The 23357-nt window shown below is 41.2% G+C and overlaps 1 protein-coding gene across 1 annotated transcript in view; it reads right to left on the reverse strand.

Moving 5' to 3' along the window:
- The window catches only part of CTNNBL1 (catenin, beta like 1), a 180276-nt gene that overhangs the window by 62053 nt on the left and 94866 nt on the right, over positions 1–23357 (reverse strand). Inside the window, exon 11 of the mRNA XM_011974984.1 lies at positions 8420–8601. Within this exon, the coding sequence (XP_011830374.1) occupies positions 8420–8601 (182 nt within the window). The remainder of the gene's footprint in view (positions 1–8419; positions 8602–23357) is intronic.

A 23357-nucleotide genomic window follows, 5' to 3' on the forward strand; every position in this document is an offset into this window, starting at 1 on the left:
TCCAGAAACTATTCAATTATAAGATTTTCAAATAGCAACAAAAAACAGCAGCAAGACATTTTCATCCTTATTTAACATAAACTGCTGCTAGTACATGGCTTAATGCCATCCTTAAATACTGTTCACTCTTCACTGGCTTATTGTTCTGACCACTATAACCAACTCTGTGATTATCAAGCTTGAAGAATACAAATATGGGCACACGGGTAGTGGGGGCAGCCTCTGAATCCTCTGTTTATAGGTTAGACAGAGGAGAAATAGGGACCTGAGATTCCTTGGTATATCCTCTCAGGGAAGGTTTTTATCTTGTATTCCACATAGAACTGGCAAGTTTACAGCCGGCCTCTAGGACTGGCAGATTCAGGAAGGAAAAGAATTTCTTCTGGCAAGTACTTCTAAAATTACCAACATAGAAGGAGGAGGAATACAAACTGGAAACTCATCCTCATTCCAGCCACGAATACTAATGAAACAGGGTCTATGCTAAGCACTTGATCTGTATTATTTCATTTAATCTTCACTTGTCACCCTTATGAGATAGATCCTAAGAGTAACTCAATTTTACAACAGAAAAAATTGCAGGCTCAGAGAGGTTAAGCAACTTTCCCAAAGTCACACAGCTGGTAAATGACAGAACCAGGACACCAACCTAAGTCCTGTTTTAATCCAAAGCCCATGTTCGTCATCATCTATATCACAATAACTAGCTATACATGCCGAGTGCCCACTGTTGCCTCTGCCATTCCTTCCCTGGCATAATAATTAAATACTATTTATCCTTTGAAGAGTACTCAAATGTTATCTCATCTCTTAAGCCTTCCCAGAATCCCTAAGGATACTCCTTTCTCTGGGCTTCTTCAACCACTAATGGGACATTTATTATAGTGTGATGTCTGGAGTTAGTATTAAAATGATCTAAACCAACATTTATCAACCCAGCTGTTATGGTCTAGATGTGGTTTATCCCCACCAAAACTCATGTTGAAACTTCACTGTCAATGTAATGGTGTTGAGAGGTGGTGAGACCTTTACAAGGCATCTGGCTATGCGAGATCCACCCTCACAAAGGGATTAACGTAGTCTGGTGGGAATGAAGCAAGTCTTGCTCTTGCTGGACTAGATTACTTACCGCGAGAAGGTTGTTATAAAGCAAGTCTGTCTCTTGTGCTTGCTCTCTGCACACAATCATTTCGCTTTTTGCCTTTCACCATGAGTTGACGCAGCATGAGGCCCTCACCAGATGGGCTGCCTGATCTTGGACTTCCCGGCTTCCAGAATTGTGAGCCAAATGAACTACTTTTTTTTATACATTATGCAGTCTCAGGTATTCTGTTATAGCAACACAAAATGGACTAAGATACCCCCAACATTGTGTTAGATTTGCATCAGTTACTTCAAATAATTCTTACCCAAGAAGGTAGGTGTTAATTTTGATCTTAAAGATAAACAAATAAACAAACATATATTGAAAACTACTACAGGACAGATGCTGAGCAGCCTTATGGTAGAACCATAAATTGGTTAACTCATTAACAACACTCTGACTTTCATAATGCTCTTAATGACTAGCATGTGTCTCATGTTGATTATAACCAGTACATGATACAACGGTGTTAAATAAATTCATTTATTCATTCACTCAATATTTACTGAGCACCTACCATGCACCAAGCACTATGATAGGCGGTAGAAATGCCAAACAACAATTTCATCAAGTTATTTTGCCATCTGCCCCTGATAACTTCTATAATTTGAAACGGTAAGAGTCCCTACCACTACGATGACTTGTCAAAGCACCAAGGTCTTCTGATCAAGAACTCCTGACTATCAGCAATTCAGAGAAGAGCAGGCTAGTCCGGACCCATGACAACAAATAATAATGGCAACGACTTTGTGAAATGAGTGTGACATTTGTGATCAGGAGCTGAGGAAGGGCCTGACTCCCAATTTAGCCACTTACCCACTGTATGACCTAAAGCCATGATTTCAGTGAGTCTCACAATGACCCCATCTTCAGAATGAGAAATAACACCAAGCTTGAGGGGCCGTTGTAAGGCTCAAACATGATCAGATGTGTAAAGACACTCCTACAAATGCTGAATATAGGGAATAACAAATGAACATATTGGCTGAAATTCTAATGCCTTTTGTTTCAGTCTGTACCATAATCTCCCTCCCACCAGAAGTGCCTTCATCTGTAGGCATTTCTGTTCTTGTGTTCCCTCTAACAATGAAACATTCTTGTCAAGTATGTCTTTGTAATTGTAATATAGTTTTGTGGTAAATATCTATAAAATTGCTTTTTCCTCATGTTTGTTTTCCTCCTTCTTCAAACTGTAACTTTGCTGAGGGCTGGGAGTCTCTCCTACCTGGGTGGTAACTTTGAGAGGACATGAGAATTGGGAGACTAAAGCAGACAGACTTAAGATTGCAGTGAAGTTCAGGAGAGATGATGAGGGCAGAGACAGTGGCAACGTAAAGGACTGGTTAAGAGTTTTTCTAAGGTGAATTCATAGGGCTGACGATCAATGACACATGGGGAATATTAGAGTTATGCATGGCATGTTGATTTCCACAGAGGGTGGTGGGAAGGAGGCTGGTGCCATTTACCAAGCAGAAAAGATGACGGCAGTGAAGGAATGTATATGGTTTTGAACAAGCTGAGTTTGAATATCTGGTGCTGTCTGCTGATTATTGGCTGTGTCAACCAGAGTTTGGGAGTGAGAACTGGATTGAAGATCTGGGAGTCAATGGCAGATAGATAAAGGTTAAAGCTGCAGGAGTAGATGAGATCACCCAAGGAGAATGCATGGAAGGAAAAAAAGGGAACTGGGGCAAGACACTGCCAATCTATTCAAAAACAAATGCCTGAGGGCCAGGCTGAGGAAAGGATCTGGAGATGGAATACTAGGAAGAGCAGTCTAGTCTCCCCCAGGGCAAGCCCTGTATTCTGTTCCTTGTCTCCACTGGACCTGTCACATACTAGGTCTCTGTTATATTTTGAATATAGCAGGAGCCCCAGTAAAAGCTGGCCTCAAACAATGCCATGTCATTACAGCCCAGCACGGAGACTTTTAAAAATGTTTCATTTTGTCTATGTTGGCTAAACTCCCTTCTTTTCTGACTGCAGGAAAGGTTTTGCCGTTTCCTTCTTCTAATCCTAGGAGGCGGCGTGGGAGCTCTGACCCGACTTCCTCGCTATTAGGAAGATACACAAGGCAGCTGTATGCTACCTGACATGTGGAGTCCACCGGAATCACTTATAATTCTTTGCTGATGACAGAAAAGTATTCTTTAAAGCACTGACCTATTATCAACTGCTGTCACTGCTGAAAAGGTAAAAATGCACACCACACACCTACACGCTGCTCAGTAGCTCACCCCCTTAAAGCTCTTAACAGCCTCCAGGCGAACTGTGTTAAAACAGTGCAATTAACTAGAACTGCTACAAACTCAATAACTCACATACCTAATGAAGCAATACGAGGAAAACGGGACTTATTTTAATAAGAATTTTAAAAAGAGACAAGAAGTAAAGGTCAGATGCCATTTCTGGATCCCACCTCTTTTCTTCTTCCACCTCTTTTCTTTTTCCCTCCTATTCTGAAGCAGTTAATACCAAGGAGACAATATATACTGTGCTATTCTTTTAAAACCAAGGAGGCAGCCAATCGTGCTAGTGCACCCAAGGGCAAATCATTTCTTTCCAACCCATCCCCCAAGCTTAGTGCCTGCCCTGATCTATTTCTGAAGGTTTTATTATGCAAACCTGAATGGATTTCAATTATAATAATTCTTTTCCTTCCCCATCCCAAATCACAAAAGAGGAACTAAATTCTAGCATTCTAGGTTGTAAGGGCAGTTTTGCTTTTACTCCCCTCTTTAGAGTCACCTTAATCTAGAAACTCCCATCTCTCAAACCCTTCTGTTGGTTTGGGAACACAGCTGTTTATATGTCACTCACTACTTAGCATAGCTTGACTCCTGACACTCCCATCAATAATGGATTTGCCCACTTGCCCACAGTTATCATGGAGCAATTAGATCACAGGCCAGTAAAACCCACCTACCCTCTCCTGGTCCTCCCACAGTAGAGGTGTGGGCATTTTCTCTGCCTGGCCATCCCCATGGGTATGTGTGACTAAAGCCAGGGTGTGCAGAAGTAGAGACAGTTTAAGGTCTCTTACGGTGCCTGCTTTATTCTGGGGCCTATGCTAAGCATCTACATGTCATCTCATCTGACTCTTGCAAACATCCTTCATGGTAGATTCTAGCCTCATTATTTTACAGATAGGACAAGTGCAGCCCAGGGAGCTTAGGAACTTGCCCAAGATGGCACAATTGATAAGCAGCAGATCCATCCGTACCACCTCAGGCTGCACTGTGACTTTGGGAGTCAGGGGAAGGCTCTAGGAGGTGACAGGGGCTATGATTGGACCAGGATGGACTTCAAGAGGCAAACCAGAATGTGTGATATTTTGGAGGGACCAAACAGATGCCCCTTTTTCAACTAAGATGGACTCTAAGGTTAAGGAAATAAATGTTACCTACAGGTGGAGGGTTTGGGGCTCAGCTGGCAGAGTAACTCCCTGAATTGCCATGGCTACAAGAAAAAAACACCCTCTTGTGAAACTCCCTACCAATATCAGGCAAATTATCAGACCTCTCCGAACTCTGACTGGACAGAGGATTGGCTCTGCAAACATTCTTTTCTGATAAGCAACTGCAGACTTCAACAAGCTCAGAGAGACTGTACACACACTTTGCGTCTTACAGTTCACCTTTTGACATAAAGAGCCAAATGCTACCTCATTTTAACGCTAAAACCCCGCCCCAGAGTGAACGCGGGATGTGTTACCTATGTTTACCCATTGCGTATGCACTTGACTCCTCTCATAGTATGTGTAACTTTCTCCCCAAAACTGCTGAACGTGTATGACTCTGTTGTCTAATACAGACCTTGTGAGGCCTAAAACCCAACCTGCCCTTTCACTTTTTGAAGACAGAGCACCGCTGGTCCACGCCACAGATTGTCTCTTCCTAGTTTACAAACTCCTATCATCAATAAACCTCTCCTTTCTGCTAGTTAGCCATCCTGGTGCTCCTGTGGACAACAGCGACAAGCCCCTGAAGCTTCACAAGACAGAAAGGGAAGAGTGTGGGGTAGCTCTCTAGAGCTTCTGGACTGGCGAGCTGCTTCCCAGGCCTCAGTGCTCCACCTAGGAGCTGGGCTACCCCTAGGTGCCTGTCATAGGGTGGCCTTGCCTGTAGGGAAAGTCTGTGTACAGCAAAGCTCTTAAGGGTGTGGCTCTAAAGTGGGGGTTCTGCCATAATCTCCAAGCCAATGTGACAGAGTAAAACTTAGGGCTAGCAACCCACTCATTTTAGCTTCCAAACAAGCTGGGGAAACACCATTCACTCTATGTGTATGACTGACTGACAACCATCAATCTGAACTGAAATCAACTGTATTGACTTCAACCTTGTCAGTTTCTGAGGAAAGCCCCAAACCCATGTTTGTCCTCAATGAGCCTTTCAGGGAAATGGCTGTTCATTACACAGTCAAGAAACATTTACTGTGCATCTACCACATGCCAAGCACCATGGGACCAGGCAATGGGATCTAGAGGTGACAAGGCCATTGGTTCCATAATTTCAAGGGCTATGAAGGCAGAGTCCTGAGACCAAGAGTCCACTGAACAGAAGATTCTATCCTAGTCTAGGGGTTCATGACATGCTTCCCTGAGAAAGTGACATCAAAACTAAGGACCAGGCTGGGCCCAGTGGTTCATGTCTATAATCTAATCCCAGCACTTTGGGAGGCCAAGGCGGGCGGATCACTTGAGGTCAGGAGTTCAAGACCAGCCTGGCCAACAGGGTGAAACCCCATCTCTAATAAAAACACAAAAAGTAGCTGGGCATGGTGGTGGGCGCCTGTAGTCCCAGCTACTCAGGAGGCTGAGGCAGGAGAATCGGTTGAACCTGGGAGGTAGAGGCTGCAGTGAGCCGAGATCATATCATTGCACTCCAGCCTGGGCACCAGAGTGAGACTCTGTCTCAAAAAGAAAAAAGAAAAAAAGAAAAACTAAAGATCAAGGACAACCAAAAGATAGCCAGGCAGACAGGTCGGAGAAAATCACTGCACATGGAGGGAAGAGCGTGGTGGAAGCCCGGGGGCAGGAATGAGCTGGGCACACCCACCAGTGTTCCTGATGCTCTGGGACCACTGTGCTCTAGCTCAGCACACAAATCTGGCCCACTTACGTGAGAAGGGCTGGCACACAGAGGCCAAAGAAGAGCACAGTCTTACCCAGAGGATAGGACAAAAAAACCCTGCACAGTGTGCACTGCTCTGCTCTGCCTCCATTCTCACTTGGCCATTCATGGCCGAAGGTCGGTTTGCAGGAGTGGCAGCCGGCAGGGGTGGCAGGAGTGGAGGGCCATGCTTTCTTCTTGGGGTTCGCTTCTGCTGTCTGGGTGCTGGTCCACTCAGGATGCAGAGCACATCCTCCCCAGCCATTACAGCCCAAACATGCCATCTAGGAGATGTCTTACCAAGCCATTGCCCTCACTAACATAATGCTATCACATTCCTAATGCGGGTACTCTAAAGCAAATGTACTGTTGCCAGCAGGCCACTGGGCACATTTTTTCAGAAGAAAAGTAGCTGCTCACTGAATCTGTCACTTCCTCCTCTTCTCAGTGCCATGCCAACAGAGCAGGAGCCTGCTAAGGTCTGTTTTCCTTCACACTCTCTTCCAGCACACTCAAGATGCAGCCTCAGGTCTCTCGGTGGAACCCCACAGGTCAGCCACAGCATCGACCCTGAGGAGTGTCCTGGCTCACAGGCAACCCTGACAACCAGGGCTTGTTCCTGAGAATCTGAAGGTGCGGCTATCAGAGCTTCTAGTTCACTAGTCCACTTCCCTCATCTTATAGACCAGAAAGGAAAATGTAGCACAGGGAAGTTAAGCCAAGGTTCCAAAGTCACACAGCTAGTTAGCTGCAGAACCCACGGCTCGGCTGCTGTCTCAGTTCATCTCCTCTAAAAAAAAAAAAGATAAGGATGCCACCAATACTTCATAGGTTGTGAGTTTTAAATATGATAGCCAATAGTGCAGCCGGGCCAGGAAACTGGCAGGCTTTCAAAGAATGGTGACTGTCTGAAAAGTTTATCTTCTAGATCTCCAAGACCCCCTCCAATCCCTCTCCCAGGGACTCATTTTGCTGAATTTTCAGTGGGGAAAATCTAGCATGGGGTTAACATATTTATAGCTAGCGTTTGGTCAAAATGAGTTAAACTGAAGTCTCTACTTGTTCTCAGGTCTCTAGGCCACAGTATTTGCAAGGCCAGTTCCTCCTTTCTCCAGCCAGATTTCCTGTTGTCTCTGGAGAGTTGATTTGATAGAGAAGGTATCACTGAAGGTAACCACTGAAGGTAGGTCACACTACCTTCCCTTTAGCCACTCCAAGTTGGGAGAGACTAAGCCAAGTCAATTGGAAAAGAGAGAGGTGGGAGTTCTCAAACTTTTGTCTACGAGGGTGAGGAATACAAAAGATCCTGCAGATACCCATGCCAATTCCACCAAGCACTGACAAAAAAAAAGCCTCCTAAACCATGGGACGAACATTGCTTCTGAGAAGACAACCAAATGAGCCAGTCAGCTCAGCTTCTCCTTCTCTCTCAACACACTACCTCCCCACTCCTCTCCACCCGCTCCCCACACTTTAAAATAACCATCCAACCATGTAAATTCCCTGGTGCAAGTGTCTGCCGGGCTCCAGCAGAACTGTCAATGCTCATAAATCCCTGGCCTTCCAGATTGCACTGTGGCTATTTATTGGGGAGAGGGCTGCAGCAGGCCACTAGACAACAGCAGGAAGAGACTGGCCTAGCAGAAACTACTCTGGTTACAGCGTCGCAATTCATGGCAGCATTTTGCTGGGAGTGTGCACCATCAGGGAGGAGAAACATAAAAAGGGGAATCTGGGCTATAAATAGTTTATTTCAGCAATTCCTGATGTTGGCTGAATCATACTTTAGTACAGAAATACACGAAAGCACCACTCTGGAGGTGACATGTGTTGCCACCTCATTACTCTTTTCAAAAGGGTCTTCCATCAGAGAGACACCTCGCTACAAATGATAGTGAAGAAAACAAAACCCTCACACACAGACTTATTAACAGTCCAGAAGGAAATGGAACCACCAGGATTCAAACAAGCAGAGAACTGGTGTAACAAAGGCTATCAGTCACCTGGGGTCTCGTTTTCATTCATGAAAAATAAGAAAATACTAAGAAAAAGGTAGCACTCTTCCTCTCTACCCCCAAACACATCAGAATTTTTCAAAGTAGTTCACATTTCCCTATTTCTCCTAATGCACCTACATTAGGCTGACTCGTCCAGTGAACCCTACCTTCGTGTTCCTTCTCAGTGGTTCCCACTTTCTTGATCTTCCTGGGAGATTTCATAAAGAGGGGAAAGATGGTTCGTAAGCCAAGAATGTCAACAAACTTATGGCAGTTGTCTGTGCCTTCGGGGCCAATCATGGCATGGTCCAGCACTTTCAGGGCACTGCTCCGGGAGATCTTCTTTTCCCTGTGAACAAAAGAGGTTTCAGATGAGGTATTTCATGGCGAAATTATAGTGCTTAGGGAAAAAAAAAAAAAAGGTATTTGCCGCCGTACACATTGTATATCTAAATGGAAATATTACATACTTGTTAACCATTAGGAGAAGACATTTACAATAGGGTGGACAAATTCTTATGGTCAGAATGATAAACACAAAAGGCAATACTCAAAATTCTTTATGAAGCATTACCACAATTACACATGAAAAATGTACATTAAAAATGACTGGAAAGAAAGAGATTAAAATTATAAGAGATTATTTCATGATGTTGAGATTACAGACATTTCATTATTCTTTTTTCTTTAACAGCTTTATTGAGACAATTCACATACTATACAATTTCTACCATTTGAAATGTACAACTCAATGGGTTTTAGTATATTCACAGATCTGTCAGCTACCACCACAGTCAATTATAAAACATTTTCATTACCCTGAGAAGAAACCACCTACTCTTATCACCCCCTACCCTCTTCTTCCCATCTCAGCCCTAAGCAACCACTGATGTACATTCTGTCTTATAGATTTGCCTATTCTAGACATTTCATGTAAGTAGATACCATATATTACATGTTTTCTTATGACTCGCTTCTTTCACTTGGCAATGTTTTCAAGGTTCATCTACGTTGTAGCATGTATCAGTACTTCATCCCTTTTTATTGCCGAATAACACAAGCCACAATTGGTCCATTTATCAGTTGAGGGACATTTGGTTTGTTTCCACCCTTTGGCTATTATGAATAATGCTGCTATCAACATTGTTTGCTTAGTTTCATTTTTGGATTGCTTATTGCAAGTGAATAGAAATAAAACTGGTTTACTACCTGCAAACTTGCTAAACTTGTTTGTTAGTTCTAATAATCTTTTAGTAGATTCCTTAGGATTTTCTATATATATTATGTTAACTGCAAACAGTTTTACTTCTTCCTTTTTAATATAGATGCCTCTTATTCCATTATATTGCCTAATTGCCCTGGCTAGAACCTCCAGGACAATGCCCAGCAGCAATGATGAGGGTGAAAATCCTTGTCCTTGTCTTAGGAAGAAAATATCCACTCTTTCACCATGAAGCAGGATGTTAGCTATGGGTTTTCTGCAGAAGCTCTTTATCAATGGTCAAAGAAGTTCTCTTCTATTCCTAGCTGAACTATTGGTATCAAAGAATGTTGGGTTGTGTCAGATGCTTTTCCTGCATCTTATTTTTCCTTTTCCTATATCTCAGTTTCTCATTTTTCCATAATGCACATGTAGAATTAAAAAAGATAAACTATTTTCAAGAAAAAAAAAAAAGGTGTTTTTCCTCTTGAAGCAAAAGGTCATAGAATAATAGTGCCATTGGCTGCTATTCTTGCAGATACTTCCCTAGGGATTATAATTTTTCCACAATCTTAATTTTTTTTTTTTTAAATACTCTGAAGTAGAGAGAAGCAAGTCAGTTATTTCCTATCTTGCTACCGCTGGTAAATAAACCAACCAAACCAATATGCAATATTTACTGAGCACCTACTTAGCACTGTGGTAGGCACAAGAGAAAACAGTAAAAAATGGGTTCTGCTTCCAAAAAAGAAGCTAAATCTGGGGAGACCAAAGTAATATGAAAGGATCAGAGAAAAGTATAAATCAGCATATAATTTTTCCCCATGTATTATTCAATCTACAAATATTTACTGGATAACTCTCACATGATTGGGAAAGACTGTGTCCCAGTTCTCAAGCAATTTACATTCTCACAGCAGGAGACAAAGAGAAATTGAGATACCTGTTAATGGTTAGTGTCAAGGAAATAAAACAAGGCCATGTGAAGGAATGACTGGCGTGGATTTCTTAGATTCAGTTATTAAGGAAAGCCTCGTAAGGAGTCACACTGCTGAGTGATAAGATGAATCAGTCATGTACATTTTAGGGGCAAAACAACATTCAAGACAGGAGGAACAGCAAGCACAGAGGTCCTGAAATAGAAATGAGCTGTAGACAGGCAACTGGTGTGTTTGAGGAACACCAAGGAGCAGAGCGTTCCTAGATTCATTCAGGGAGGGAAAGATGGGCTGTATCAAAGGCTGTCACAAGAAGGCATCCAAGTGAAGAAGTGATTCCAGGAGTCACTTCTGGAATGCAATTCAATGTGTTGGTTCTGAGATTGTCATGTGTTACATTAAAGTGAGAGGGACAAATTACATGTATTTGGGAGAGTGTGGGGAAAGAATAATCTATATGTAAATATTTAAAATAAATGAACAAATAACTAGGTAACAAAATAATAAGTTAAGTACAGTGAGCACACAAGCAAGGCATACTTTAGTGAGAGGAAGGAGACAGTTTCTGAAGAGATTCCAGCCTGTCAAAAAAGCAAAAGAAATGGCCACCAGATTCCACCATCAGGAAGCCACTAGCAACCTTCCAGAAAGCAGTGGTAGGGCAGAAGTGGAGCGAAAAGTAAAAGGAGGTGAGAAAGTAAGAGGGGTGAGTGTAGGTTATGCCTTAGTAAAGCCTGGAGGAGGAACCCCATCAGTTTGAGAGGGTAGCCGGGTCGAAATTTTTTTAAACTACTATTTTTAAGAACAGCCAATGGTGATGAGGAGACCAAAGATAAACAAGGGAGAAATAAACAGCTGGAAGGAAGTGACTAGTCTTGCAAGAGAAGGCAGTACTCATCAAAAACGGGGTAATAACCCAGAGCCTTTCATCCAATTTCTCGTGTGAAAGCCGAAGAAAAGGAATCAGAAATAATATCCCCTTTGGACAGTCTTTTGTAGACACAACACTATTAAAACACTGTACTATTAAAGTGCTACCGCTCACAAAGAGTGCTATCCTGGGTCAGACCAGCCAGCCAGGACTGGGTCCCAACAGTAGAGGAAAGGAGAGTAGGTACAAAGCTTGCTGACAATGCCCCTTGGAGCTACAGGCCATCCTAGTTTACTTAGGACTGTCCCACTGAAAGCACCACATCCCACGACTCCTCAATCCTGGGCAAAGAGAGAGACCTGGCCATCCTACTTCATGTTAACCTATTCCCATCTTTATTTCCCTTGTGGATCAATCAAAACAATACAAAGATTCACAAATGCCCGTCAATCCAACTATTGAGTTTCAAAGAAAAAAAGGCATATACTATTGAGTGTATGTCTTTATGCAGCAGGCATAATGCTAGCTGCTAGGAACTACAAGGTCCTCGTCTTTAAGCGATTTAAGAAGAGGTAAATAAAAATGCTTTCAAAAGTCTGAAGCAATGGAAATTAAGTCCAAGATGATGAGAAGAGGAGATAATTTGCCTTATCTGGGAGAAGTCAGTCAAGGTGCCAAATGGCAGGTGACTTCTGCACCAAGTCTAAGGAATGAGTATTTCCTAGGCAGAGAAGGAAGAGCGAGGACACTGTTGGGAGTGGCGGGTGTACAGCACGTGCAAAGGTGTGTGCAGCCTGTAGGAGCGTGCCAGCCAGGGAACTAGAGGTAGTTCCGAATGGCCAGCGGTGGAAGATAACTGAGGAGAGGCGGGGAGGAACACGGTCATGACAGGCTCCACCCGTGCTGTCGGAGAACCCAGGCTCCATCCTGTAGATGTTGAGAAGGCGTGAGAATTTCAAATAAGGGAGGGCCCTGGACAGATACATTTTAGAAGGCTTAATCCGGCAGCAGTGTGAAGAAGGGATGGGAATGACAGCACTTGGGGGTAAGAGAGGACAGTTAGGAGACTCTGGCAACAACAAAAATGAGAAATGACCAAAGGTTCTGACTATGGCAATGGTATGAAAAAGGCCTATTTCAGAAAAGCATGAAATCTTAAATATGAGAAGCCAGGTAAACAAGGCTCCAAACTCAGTAGGAAGGAATTTTTTGTATTAAGATGAAAATTCCAACAGAAACTTGTTTTCACTGCAGCTGGATTTTAGCATCTTACAAACTTGAATTTATAAAGGTCATGACTAGGGCAGATAACCATGTGAGCAAAATTTAGGAAATTGAGATATAATATCTGTATTGTTTAGTCACTCAGGAAAAGGCCTCTTGAAATGAATGGCGGTCATAAAATAGAGCACCTTCAGTTACCATTCAGCATACGCTCAAACCATTTCACAAATAACACAGAACTGTTTGAAACACAATTCAAAAGACTCTGGTGCAGCCAAGTCTCTCTTTTTTTTTTTCCTGCCTAAGCAAATTCAACAAACAAAAGATTTTAAAAGTGAAATCCTTCTTCAGGTAGGCAGTGTAAGACACGTTTAGAGGGGGCAGTAATTGCATATTGATCACCATTTAGGCAAGCAGCATGGAGGTGAACTTTGGAATATTCATTGGGCTTGAGTTCAGGCTTTTAGCAATCAATAGCTGTTTGGCCTGACTTTCTTGGGTTGACTTTATTTGAAATATTTATTCTACTGGAGGACAAGTAGTTTATCTTAGTCTTGTCTGGGTTCATCAGGCTGTCGATCACGCCAGGACCAATGTGAATGCTAGCCTCTATAAAACTGGAGGGTTGTGGGAAATGGCTGAGAGTCATCCACTGCTCCCTATTCTGCTAACAGTGAGCCTTCTGATGCAGGAGAAAACGTTTTCTGTTGTAGTTTTAATTAGCTTATTCTTCTTTATTATGCAAAAACACTTTTGCTATAAACATAGATTTTGAGTATGATTTTCTTTGTTCATTTGTTCCCTCATCAAATATTTATGAGGTAGCTAGCAGGTGCCAGATATTAAGCACAGGATGCAGACAAGGCACAGCTCATTGCTCCCAAGGAGTCTGGTCCACAGGGGAGACAGACATGCAGAGAATAGGCAGACTGAGAAAAGCTAAGTCCTATGGTGGAGGTATATACAAAGCAGAGAGTGAATGCGGGAAGGAGGGCTGACCATGTCTGAGTCAGGGAGGACTCACAAAGGAGATGATGCCTGAACCAAGTTTCAGGGGATGTTTTTCTTGGATAGGCAAAGAGGGAGAGGGTATTTCATGCAGAAGGAAACAAGAGCACATGCAAAGACACGCATAAGCATGGGACATTCAGGGAAGTGGAGCATGGTACTGCTAGAATATAGAGTAAGAGGGGCAGCAGCAAAACGTAAGACAGGCTGACTTTTGTGTGTAGGAAAGATTATGCTTGCCACAGTGTGTTGGACAGTGATGGGGACAGGGAAGCAGAAGGAAGAGAGAAACAATATTAGAGGCAGAAAGACTGGTAAGAAAGGCGGGGGTGCAAAGGGTTGAGTTCTGATTGAACCTGAGATGCCTGTGGAACACGGCAGTGATGTCCAGCTTGAACTTATATGTCTGAAGTCCAGGAATAAAGTTACCAATAGGCAAAATTTTGAAAGAGTCATGAAATCTATGTGCAGTAATTAATCCATGGTGTGAATAAGATTACCCTGGGAGGGTACAGAAAATATTCAGAACAGAAGACTAGGACCCTGAAGGAAACTTACTTGAAGGACAAATGAAAGAGGTAAAATCCTCTCCTTTCCCAGACAAGGGAGACTGAATAATTTAAAAAAAAAAAGCAACAAGGTGTTCTTTAAAAGATTCTGTGAACCAAAAACTAATCCTGGCAAGAAATCTGGATAATGTCACATGAGATCATATTTTGTTTGCTTTACAATGTGCATGATAAAGTTCACTTACATTACACAGCCTGAAATATAAGATCACTTTACAGGATCCAGGATTTCTATGAATTAGACAGTAAGATCAATAGGACCACAGTCAGAGGGTGGGGTGGGTGGAAAATGAAAAACAGAAACAAAAAATAAATAAACAATAAATATGACCACAGGCAATTTCAAGTGACTAATATGATATCACCAAATGCAGTGACAGGAAGAGATGTGCACCATCAGCTCTCATGAACCTATATGAGCCGGCTCCAACACATCACCGCTTGTATCACACCCCCGCCACCACAGACCTCACACTTGGCCATGTGACTGTGTATGATCAATAAACTGTGAATGTAAGTAACGTGCACTTCAGAGGAGAAGTTTTAAGATTTATTGCATTACGTGGTCTCTTCCCTGAACCATGAGATAGGCATGTACCATGAAGTCCTGCTCCTTCAGCCCAAGTCCTGAAATAAAGAAGGTGTAGAGCTGAGCTTCTGATGGCCAGTGATGAATGAACCATGAGTAAAAAATAAACACCTGTCATTGATAGTCCTTGAAATTTTGGACTTGTTATTCCAACAAATAACAATCTTATGACTGATGCCTGATACGTGATAGAGCAAAGTTGCTAAATATAAGATCAATACACAAAAGTTAATTGCGTTACTATCCACCAGGAATAAAGAATAAGAAAATGTAGTTTAAAAAGTGTCATATAGTGCTGCACTTCCACTCTGGGCCAAAATGGGGTAACAAGGACCGGGTTTACATCCTCCCTAACCCTGAAAGTTAAAAAAAAAAAAAAAAAAAAGAAAAAGATGAACAAAACAATGCTTTTTAGACACTTTACATCAGGAGGATAACACATGCAATAAGCCCAACTGACTGCCTGGAGAGTTTCCAGGCCTTGGAGAAGGGAGGAGACAGAGCTAGGAGTCCGGGCAGACCAATGCAGCTAGAGTTCACAGGGCAGAGGACTACAGCAGAGAGCTGCACAGAGGTCTTCAGAGGGCCCCTTCCAGTCTCCAGTACTGACAAGCACAAGCATGTGAGGAAACTAATCACTGCTGCAGAGAGAAGCTGCCTAAGAGAAATAGGAAAAGACAATCCTAGAGCTCACAGAGGGCCAGGAATAGTCTGTATTCCCACCAGTTACAGCGGAAAAATCTTATTAATTCACAGTGCACCTGGCAGAGTATTAAGATGGGTAGTGCTTCAGTAGTGAGGCATTATTAGCCATAGACTAATCTGGTCCTGCTTAACAGCCCTTAAAAGTAAGTCTCAAAACGACCAAACTATTTCCAAGTAACTTTATATCTTAGAACAAAGCTCCAGAACATTTACAGAAATACTCCTCCAAAAACAAAAAAAAATTCAACATCTAACAAGGTAAAATTCATAATATTTGAATTTCCATTAAAAATTACTAGGGATTCAAAGAAGGAACATATGACCCACAGAGAGGGAAAAAAAAAATCATCAGTAAAAATAACACAGGTGACAGAATTAGAAGACAAAGAGAGTAAAAGCATAATTATAACTACAATTGATACATAAAATGAAGAAGGTTGAGAAAAGCTTCAGCGTGTTAACTAAAAACACAGAAAAAAAGATCAAACTGAGCATCTACAGAGGAAAAATACAGTAGATGAGATTAACACTGCAGAAGAAACGGAAGACTGAACTTGAGGACGCAACGATAGAAACTGTCCAAAATAAAACACAAAGAATAAAGAATACAGGAAAAAATGAACAAATCATCAGTGAACTGTGGTTGGGAAATTTCAAATGGCCTAATATACATGGAATCATTTTATAATATACAATTTATAATTATATAATAATTTATAATTATATCACATACATATAATTACACTCCTGAAAGGTAGATGGGGGCAGGAAAAATGTTTGAAAACTATAACTGTCCAACCTGGGCAACATGGCAAAACCATATTTCTACTAAAAATATATTTTTTAAATTAGCTGGGCACAGTGGGGCATGTCTGTGTAGTCCCAGCTACTTGGAAGGCTGAGGTGAGAGGATCATTTGAGGCCAAGAGGGCGAGGCAGAGACTTCAGTGAGCTGAGATTGCATCACTGCATGCCAGCCTGGGCAACTGAGTGGGACCTTGTCTCAAAAATAAATAAATAAATAAATAAAAAATAAATTATATATATATATACACACACATACACCTATAACTGAAAAATTTCCACCTGTGATTAAAACTATAAACCTAGAGATCCAGAGCTCAACAAAACTCAAACACCAGAGACGTGAAAAAACACCAAGGCGCACCATAAACTCAAAACCAAGGAGAAAGAGAACATCCTAAAAACAGCCAGAAAAAAGGGACAAATTACATATAGAGTAACACATATATGAATGATGGGAGACTTCTCATCGAAAACCAAGAAAGCCAGAAGCCAGTGGAGCAACTGAAAGTATCGAAAGGAAAACAAAACAAAACAAAAACACCCAGAAAAACCCTATCGACTTAGAAAGCTATACCTGGTGAAAAACATATTTCAAAGATGAAGGCAGTCAGGCATGGTGGTTCACGCCTGTAATCCCAGCACTTTGGGAGACTGAGGGAGGAAGATCACTTGAGGCCAGGAGGTCAAGACTGTCCTGGGCAACATGGGGAGACCCCATCTCTACTTAAAGTACAAAAAAAAAAAAAAAAATTAGCCAAGCATGGTGGTGGGTACCTGTAATCCCAGCTACTCAAGAAGCTGAGGCAGAAGAATCACTTGAACCTGGGAGGTAGAGGTTGTAGCGAGTCAAGATCGCACTACTGCACTCCAGCTTGAGTGACAGAGCGAGACTATCTCAAAAAAAACACAAAAAAACAAAAAGCAAAAACAGTCAGGTGTGGTGGTGTATGCCTGTAATCCCAGCTACTCAGGAGGCTGAGGCTCAGCAATCGCTTGACACTGGGAGGCAGAGGTTGTAGTGAGCTAAGATTGTGCCACTGCACTCCAGCCTGGGTGACAGAGCAAGACTGTGTCTCAAAAGAAAAGAAAAAGATGAAGGCAAATATTTTTTCAGTCATACATAGCTGACAGAAGTCATCACCAGTAGACCAGCACTACCAGAGATGTTAAAGGAAGTCATTTAGGCAAAAGGAAACTGACCCCAGATGGAAATCTGGATCCACACAAAGGAATGAAGAGCAAGTAAAATGACAAATAACTGGGTGAATAAAAAAGACTTTTTCTCTTTATTTTCGAAAATCTCTTTTAAAAAGATAACTGACCATTTGGCCGGGCACGGCGGCTCACGCCTGCAATCCCAGCACTTTGGGAGGCCAAGGCAGGTGGATCATGAAGTCAGGATTTCAAGACTAGCCTGGCCAACATGGTGAAAACCCGTCTCTACTAAAAATACAAAAATTAGCTGGGCATGGTGGTGCACACTTGTAGTCCCAGCTACTTGGGAGGCTGAGGCAGGAGAATTGCCTGAACCCTGGAGGCAGAGGCTGCAGTGATCTGAGATTGCGCCATTGCACTCCAGCCTGGGCGACGGAGTGAGACTATGTCTCAAAAAAAAAAAAAAAAAAAAAAGATAACTGACCACTTGACCACTTAAACAAAAGTAACAAGTATAACAGGGCTAATAACATTTTGAAATAAAAAAGTATGACAACAGAAGCATAAAAACCTGGAGACAGAAACAGAAGTTCACTCCTGTAAGGTTTTACCCCACAGGTGTGTGCAAGTACTTCTGGTGCCTCTTCATCTTCTTACAAGGATACCAGTCTTTTTGGATTAAGGTCCCACTCTTATGGCCTCATTCAATCTTAATTACCTTCTTAAAGGCCCTATCTCCAAATTCAACAAATGAATTTTGGTGGGGAGCAGGTCACAGTTTAGTTCATAACAGAAGATAAAAGATACCATGCGTTAGCACTAATTAAGAGAAAGCTGTAGTGGCTATATTAATATAAAACAAAGTAGATTTCAGATCAAAGAATATTACCAGGGATAACCAAAGTTATTTTCATAATAATAAAAGGGTCAATTAAACAAAAGAACATATAATCCTAAAAGTTTAAGCAGCTAAAAGAACTCAAAATACATGAAGCAAAAGCTGATAGAACTGAATGGAAAAATAGATATATCCAGAATTATAGTCAGAGGTTTCAATATTCTTCGCATAATAATTGATAGAATAAGACAGGAAATTTGTAAGAATATAGACGATGTGAACAACACAAAAAGCAACTCAACCTATTTGACATTTATAAAGCATTCCATCCAACAACAGCAAATACATATTCAAGCATACAATATTTAGCAACATAAGAAAGTATTCTGGGCCAAAAGCAAGTCTTAATAAATTTTGAAAGGTTCAAATCAAAGTACGTTCTCTGACCACAATGAATGGTATAAAAATCGAAATCAGTAACAGAAAGATATTTAGAAAATTCCCAAATACCTGGAAACTAAACAACATACTTCTAAATAACTCATTGGTCAAAGATGAATCAGAAGAGAAATTAATACTTTGAACTGAATAAAGATAAAAATACAACATATCAAAATCCATATGACATAGCTAAAGTAGCAATCAGAGGGAAATTCATAGCAGTAAACACCTACAGGTTGAGCATCCCTATCCGAAATGCTTGGAATAAGTAGTGTTTTGCAATATTTTTTTTCCAGTTTTGCAATATTTGCATTATACTGGTTGAGCATCCCTAATCAGATTTCCTAATCAGAAAATCTAAAATTCAAAATGCTCCAATGAGCATTTCCTTTGAAAATCATGTTGATGTTCAAAAAGTTTCAGATTTTGGAGCAGTTGGCAGGAAAAAGAATAGCAAATTAAACACCGAGTAATGTAAAGAAAAGAAATAATGAAGATTAAAAGCCCAGCATCATGGTGCATTCCTATAGTCCCAACTACTTAGGAGGCTGAGGCAGGAGGATCTTTTGAGCCCAGGAGTTAGAGGTCAGCCTGGGCAACATAGCGAGAACCCATCTCAAACACACACACACACACACAGACAGAGAGAGAGAGGGGGAAAAAATACAGACCAGAGCAGAAATCACTGAACTCAGAAACAGAAAAACAACAAAAACAAAAACTGATAGTTTGAGATCAATAAAACTGATTAACCTCTAGCCACACTGATCAGAAAAAAAGGAACAGATTACCAACATCAAAAATAAGAAAGAGCACATCAAATACAGATTCTAGTGATTTTAAAAGGATAATAAGAGAATATTTATGAACATCTTTTTGCCAATATGTTTGACAACAGACAAAATGAATAAATGTCTTCAATGACACCAACAGAAAAAGACTACTGGAACAAATAAAAAATTATACTTCATCAAAACTGAAAATTTTCCAAAAGACTGTAATGAAAAGCAAGACATGAACTGGGAGAAAATATCTGTAAAACATGTAGGTCTTACACGATATAAATCAGTGTTCCCCAACCTTTTTGGCACCAGGGACCAGTTTAGTGGAAGACAGTTTTTCCAAAAGGACAGGGGATGATTTCAGGATGAAACTGTTTCATCTCAGATCATCAGGCATTAGATTCTCATAAGGGGCGCACAACTTAGATCCCTCACACGTGCAGTCCACAACGGGATTTGCACTCTTATGAGAATCTAATGCCACTGCTGACTTTACAGGAGCAGAGCTCAGGCAGTAATGCTCGCTCACCTGTCGCTTAACTTCTGCTGTGCATTCTAGGGGTAAGGGGGGTAACATCTGATATAAATCATATAATATATAAAGAACTATTAAAATTCAATAAGACAAATAACCCCTTACTGACAAAATGGGCAAAAGATTTGAAGAGACACCACAAAAAAAGATATATGGATGGCATAATTTGGACATGAAGGATATCTGACATCATTAGTCATTAGGGAAAAGCAAATTAAAACTTAACTACGGTTAAGACAAAAAAGACTGACTATACTGCTCCATGTGGAGCAACTGGAACTCTCACACACTGCTGTGGAATTTTAAAATGCTATAACCATTTTGTAAACAGTATGGCAGTGCCTTAAAAAGTTAACTGTATACCCAACATATGACTGAGCAATTTAACTAAGTATTTACCTAAGAGCAATTTAAAATGTCTGCCCAAAGATGTGCACATGAAAGCTCACTGCAGAATTATTCATAAGAGCAAAAAACTGAAAACCCAAATATCCTTCAACAAGTGAATAAACAAACTGCAATATATCCATATAATGGAATGCTACTCAGCAGTGAAAAGGGAACTAATTATTGATACACAACATGGACGAATCTCAAAATAATTACAGTGAGTGAAATAGGTCAGACCAAAAAAAGAACATACTGTATGATTCCATTTACATAAAATTCTAGAAAATGCAAACTAATACGTAATAGACAGAAGGCAAATCAATGGTTGCCTGAAGACACCGAGGTAGGGGGAGAGGATTACAAAGGGGCACAAAGAAACATTTGTGTGTGACAAATATGTTCACTGTCATGCTTGCAGTGGGGGTATGATAGGTCTATACATATTGCAAAACTCACCAAATTGTATACTTTAAATACGTGCAATTTAAACTACACTGGAATGATGAATAGCTATAAGGTCTGATGGCAGAGCTTAGACAGCCCTTACACCACTTCCTGCCAGGTAATCTTGATTCAGTTTATCTGCCTTCTTTGCCACAGCACTTTCCCATTTATTAAAACGTAATGCCAGCCTGGAGGACTGTTGGTAGGATTACTTTGTGTTTTGGAGTATTTTTCTGGTTCCTAGAGAACAGGTGCAAACTACTACTATCCATCTAAGGGAGAATGGTAATATTAAGCTTGAAGAGGAAAGAGGATGCTCCTTGTTAGACAAACAAGCAAGATCTGCATGCGCAGCTCGTAACACAACCTGTATACGGCCCCATCAAGAAGCACAGCTGACTTCTAAAAGATTTCCATTATTATTTTGCTTTTGCACTTGAATCCTGGCAGACTAGAGGTTAGAAGAAAAGACTCTAGCTCTTGAAAAACTGTAAAGGATGACAAGAATAAAACGCAATATAGTTTGGACCTTCAGATGTTCATTAGGAACAAAAGCAAAGTAGAGTAAGGAAAAGAACAAGGGAATAAAAGTCCAAAGCTCCCCAGGCGGGCCTATCTATATGCTTTGCCACAAGCTCACAGTCCAGAATTGGGCCTGCAAAAACTTACCCTGCACGTATTATACCATTGCCATTTTACTTGTTTACTTTATCAGAGACATTTTTCTTTAGGTTAAGGAAAATCTTATTGAAAACCTTAGAACAACAACAAAAAAAAAACCTGGTGGTTCCTGGAACAGATGTGGCTGTGTATCCTCCTTTTTCTCTTTTTGCCTTTACAGTTAATAACCAAGATCGGTTCACTGTATTTATTCTACATAACCCAAAGCTGCATTTGTACACATCCCCTGGGATCACAGTGGTCTCTTCTCTTTCTAACCAGAACAGGGTTTTACAGCAGAAGTAATAAGCTTCATGTCAACATTTTCAAGGAAACTGACAATATAATTCTTTTGTCTCCCACTGGCTCTGTTGCTCCTTACAGAACACTGAAGTATTCTGATACAAGGACATACTGTTAAAAAGTGCTTTGTGGTGGCAAGAAGCAAATGATTTAGAGTGCAGGCTATAATTAAACCTGATATATTGGAATCTTCTATTTGTAGCAACCATCTTACCAAAGAGAGGTATCTGTAACGAAGAAACGGAAATGGCAAACCAGTCTCCCTCCGGGGACAGTGAGGGCACTGTTACAGTTCCATCCTCATTTCCTGACTAATTCTAAAATGGCCACCCCAAGTAAGGATAATTTTGTCTTATTTTTGTGGATTGGAACCTCTGAATCTGATGAATCTGATCACTTTGTTAAACAGCACAATAAATTGTGACTTTCCTGAATTTTATATTACTCTCAAACATCCCAGACTATAAAACTACCACGTGGTTCATGTTCATATGTTAATTCTGCTGCTTGCCAAAGACCATCCAAACATCCTTACTGTAACCTAACTCTTGACTATCAAACTGGTCCTCTCTGCCTTTCAGTACACGGTTCTCCACTGCTTGAGAGGTTCTGTGTCTTCCACCCTTACCTCATCTTTTCTTTTCATTTATCAAAACACTAATGTGACCAAATGAGAAATTTCTTTTCTTTTTTTTGGTTCCTGTACTCTAGGACGGCTACCCACTGCTTTCTTCACAGCACTAGTTCCACTTTTAAACATCACCTAAACAATCTTTTCTTCTTTTCCAAGATGTCTTCATCTGTCCTTTGGCAAAGAGAGAAAAACAAGAAAGCTTTTCTTCTTATTGATTCTGTCAAGCACTGTGAAATCTAGACAGTCTGAACACAGGAAGGGAGAAAAGTCATCTGGGTGACAGGCGAACTACAGGAGAGAGGGCTGTGAGGTAAGGGCGAGTAGGTATGATGCTTCATAAACAGCTCCTGGAAACGAAAGCTCAGAGACTACAAAGCTGCAGGAAGAACTTCTTTGAACCTCGAGAAGAAAGGTGATAAGAACTGAAAACCCAATATAACCCTAAATACCTGGGAGGATAATGGAAGAAGAGAGTTGAGAGGCAAAGGGGAATAAGCTCATTTGTGGAGCTTGTGCAGCTTCTGTTCGGAAGCCCAGCATGGGCACAGGCCAAACGGGGCAGCGAGCCCCCGATTCGAGTGGACTCCCAGCCTCCCCTGAGCCTCAAGATCAGGATTACAACCATACTATGGCCCTGTTTTGTGCTCTCCATGCACTGAAAAATTTGACAGGGAAAACAGAACTAAATATGTTCAGGCAAGAGACTAGTTCTCGGCAACAGGCTTTTTACTCCTCCTTCTTTGGGTCTATGAACAGGGTTTGCCAGAAATTCCTTGGGCCAATGATTCTAAACAGCAAAATGTTTCTCATTAATTTAGAAAACATCCACAGAAAACCAAATGTGTATCTTTTGCTAGGTACTGGAGATACAAAGAGGAAGAAGAATCTGTCTCTGCTCTGAAAAGTATTACAGTACAATTGAAGACACAGCTGTGCAACTTACCATGCATAGCATGGAAAGTGCTCCGACAGAGGAAGCAAAGGATGCTACCACCCAACCTTCAAAACTTA

Source organism: Mandrillus leucophaeus, unplaced genomic scaffold (genome assembly GCF_000951045.1).
Source record: "Mandrillus leucophaeus isolate KB7577 unplaced genomic scaffold, Mleu.le_1.0 Scaffold150, whole genome shotgun sequence".
Taxonomy (NCBI): Eukaryota; Metazoa; Chordata; class Mammalia; order Primates; family Cercopithecidae; genus Mandrillus; species Mandrillus leucophaeus.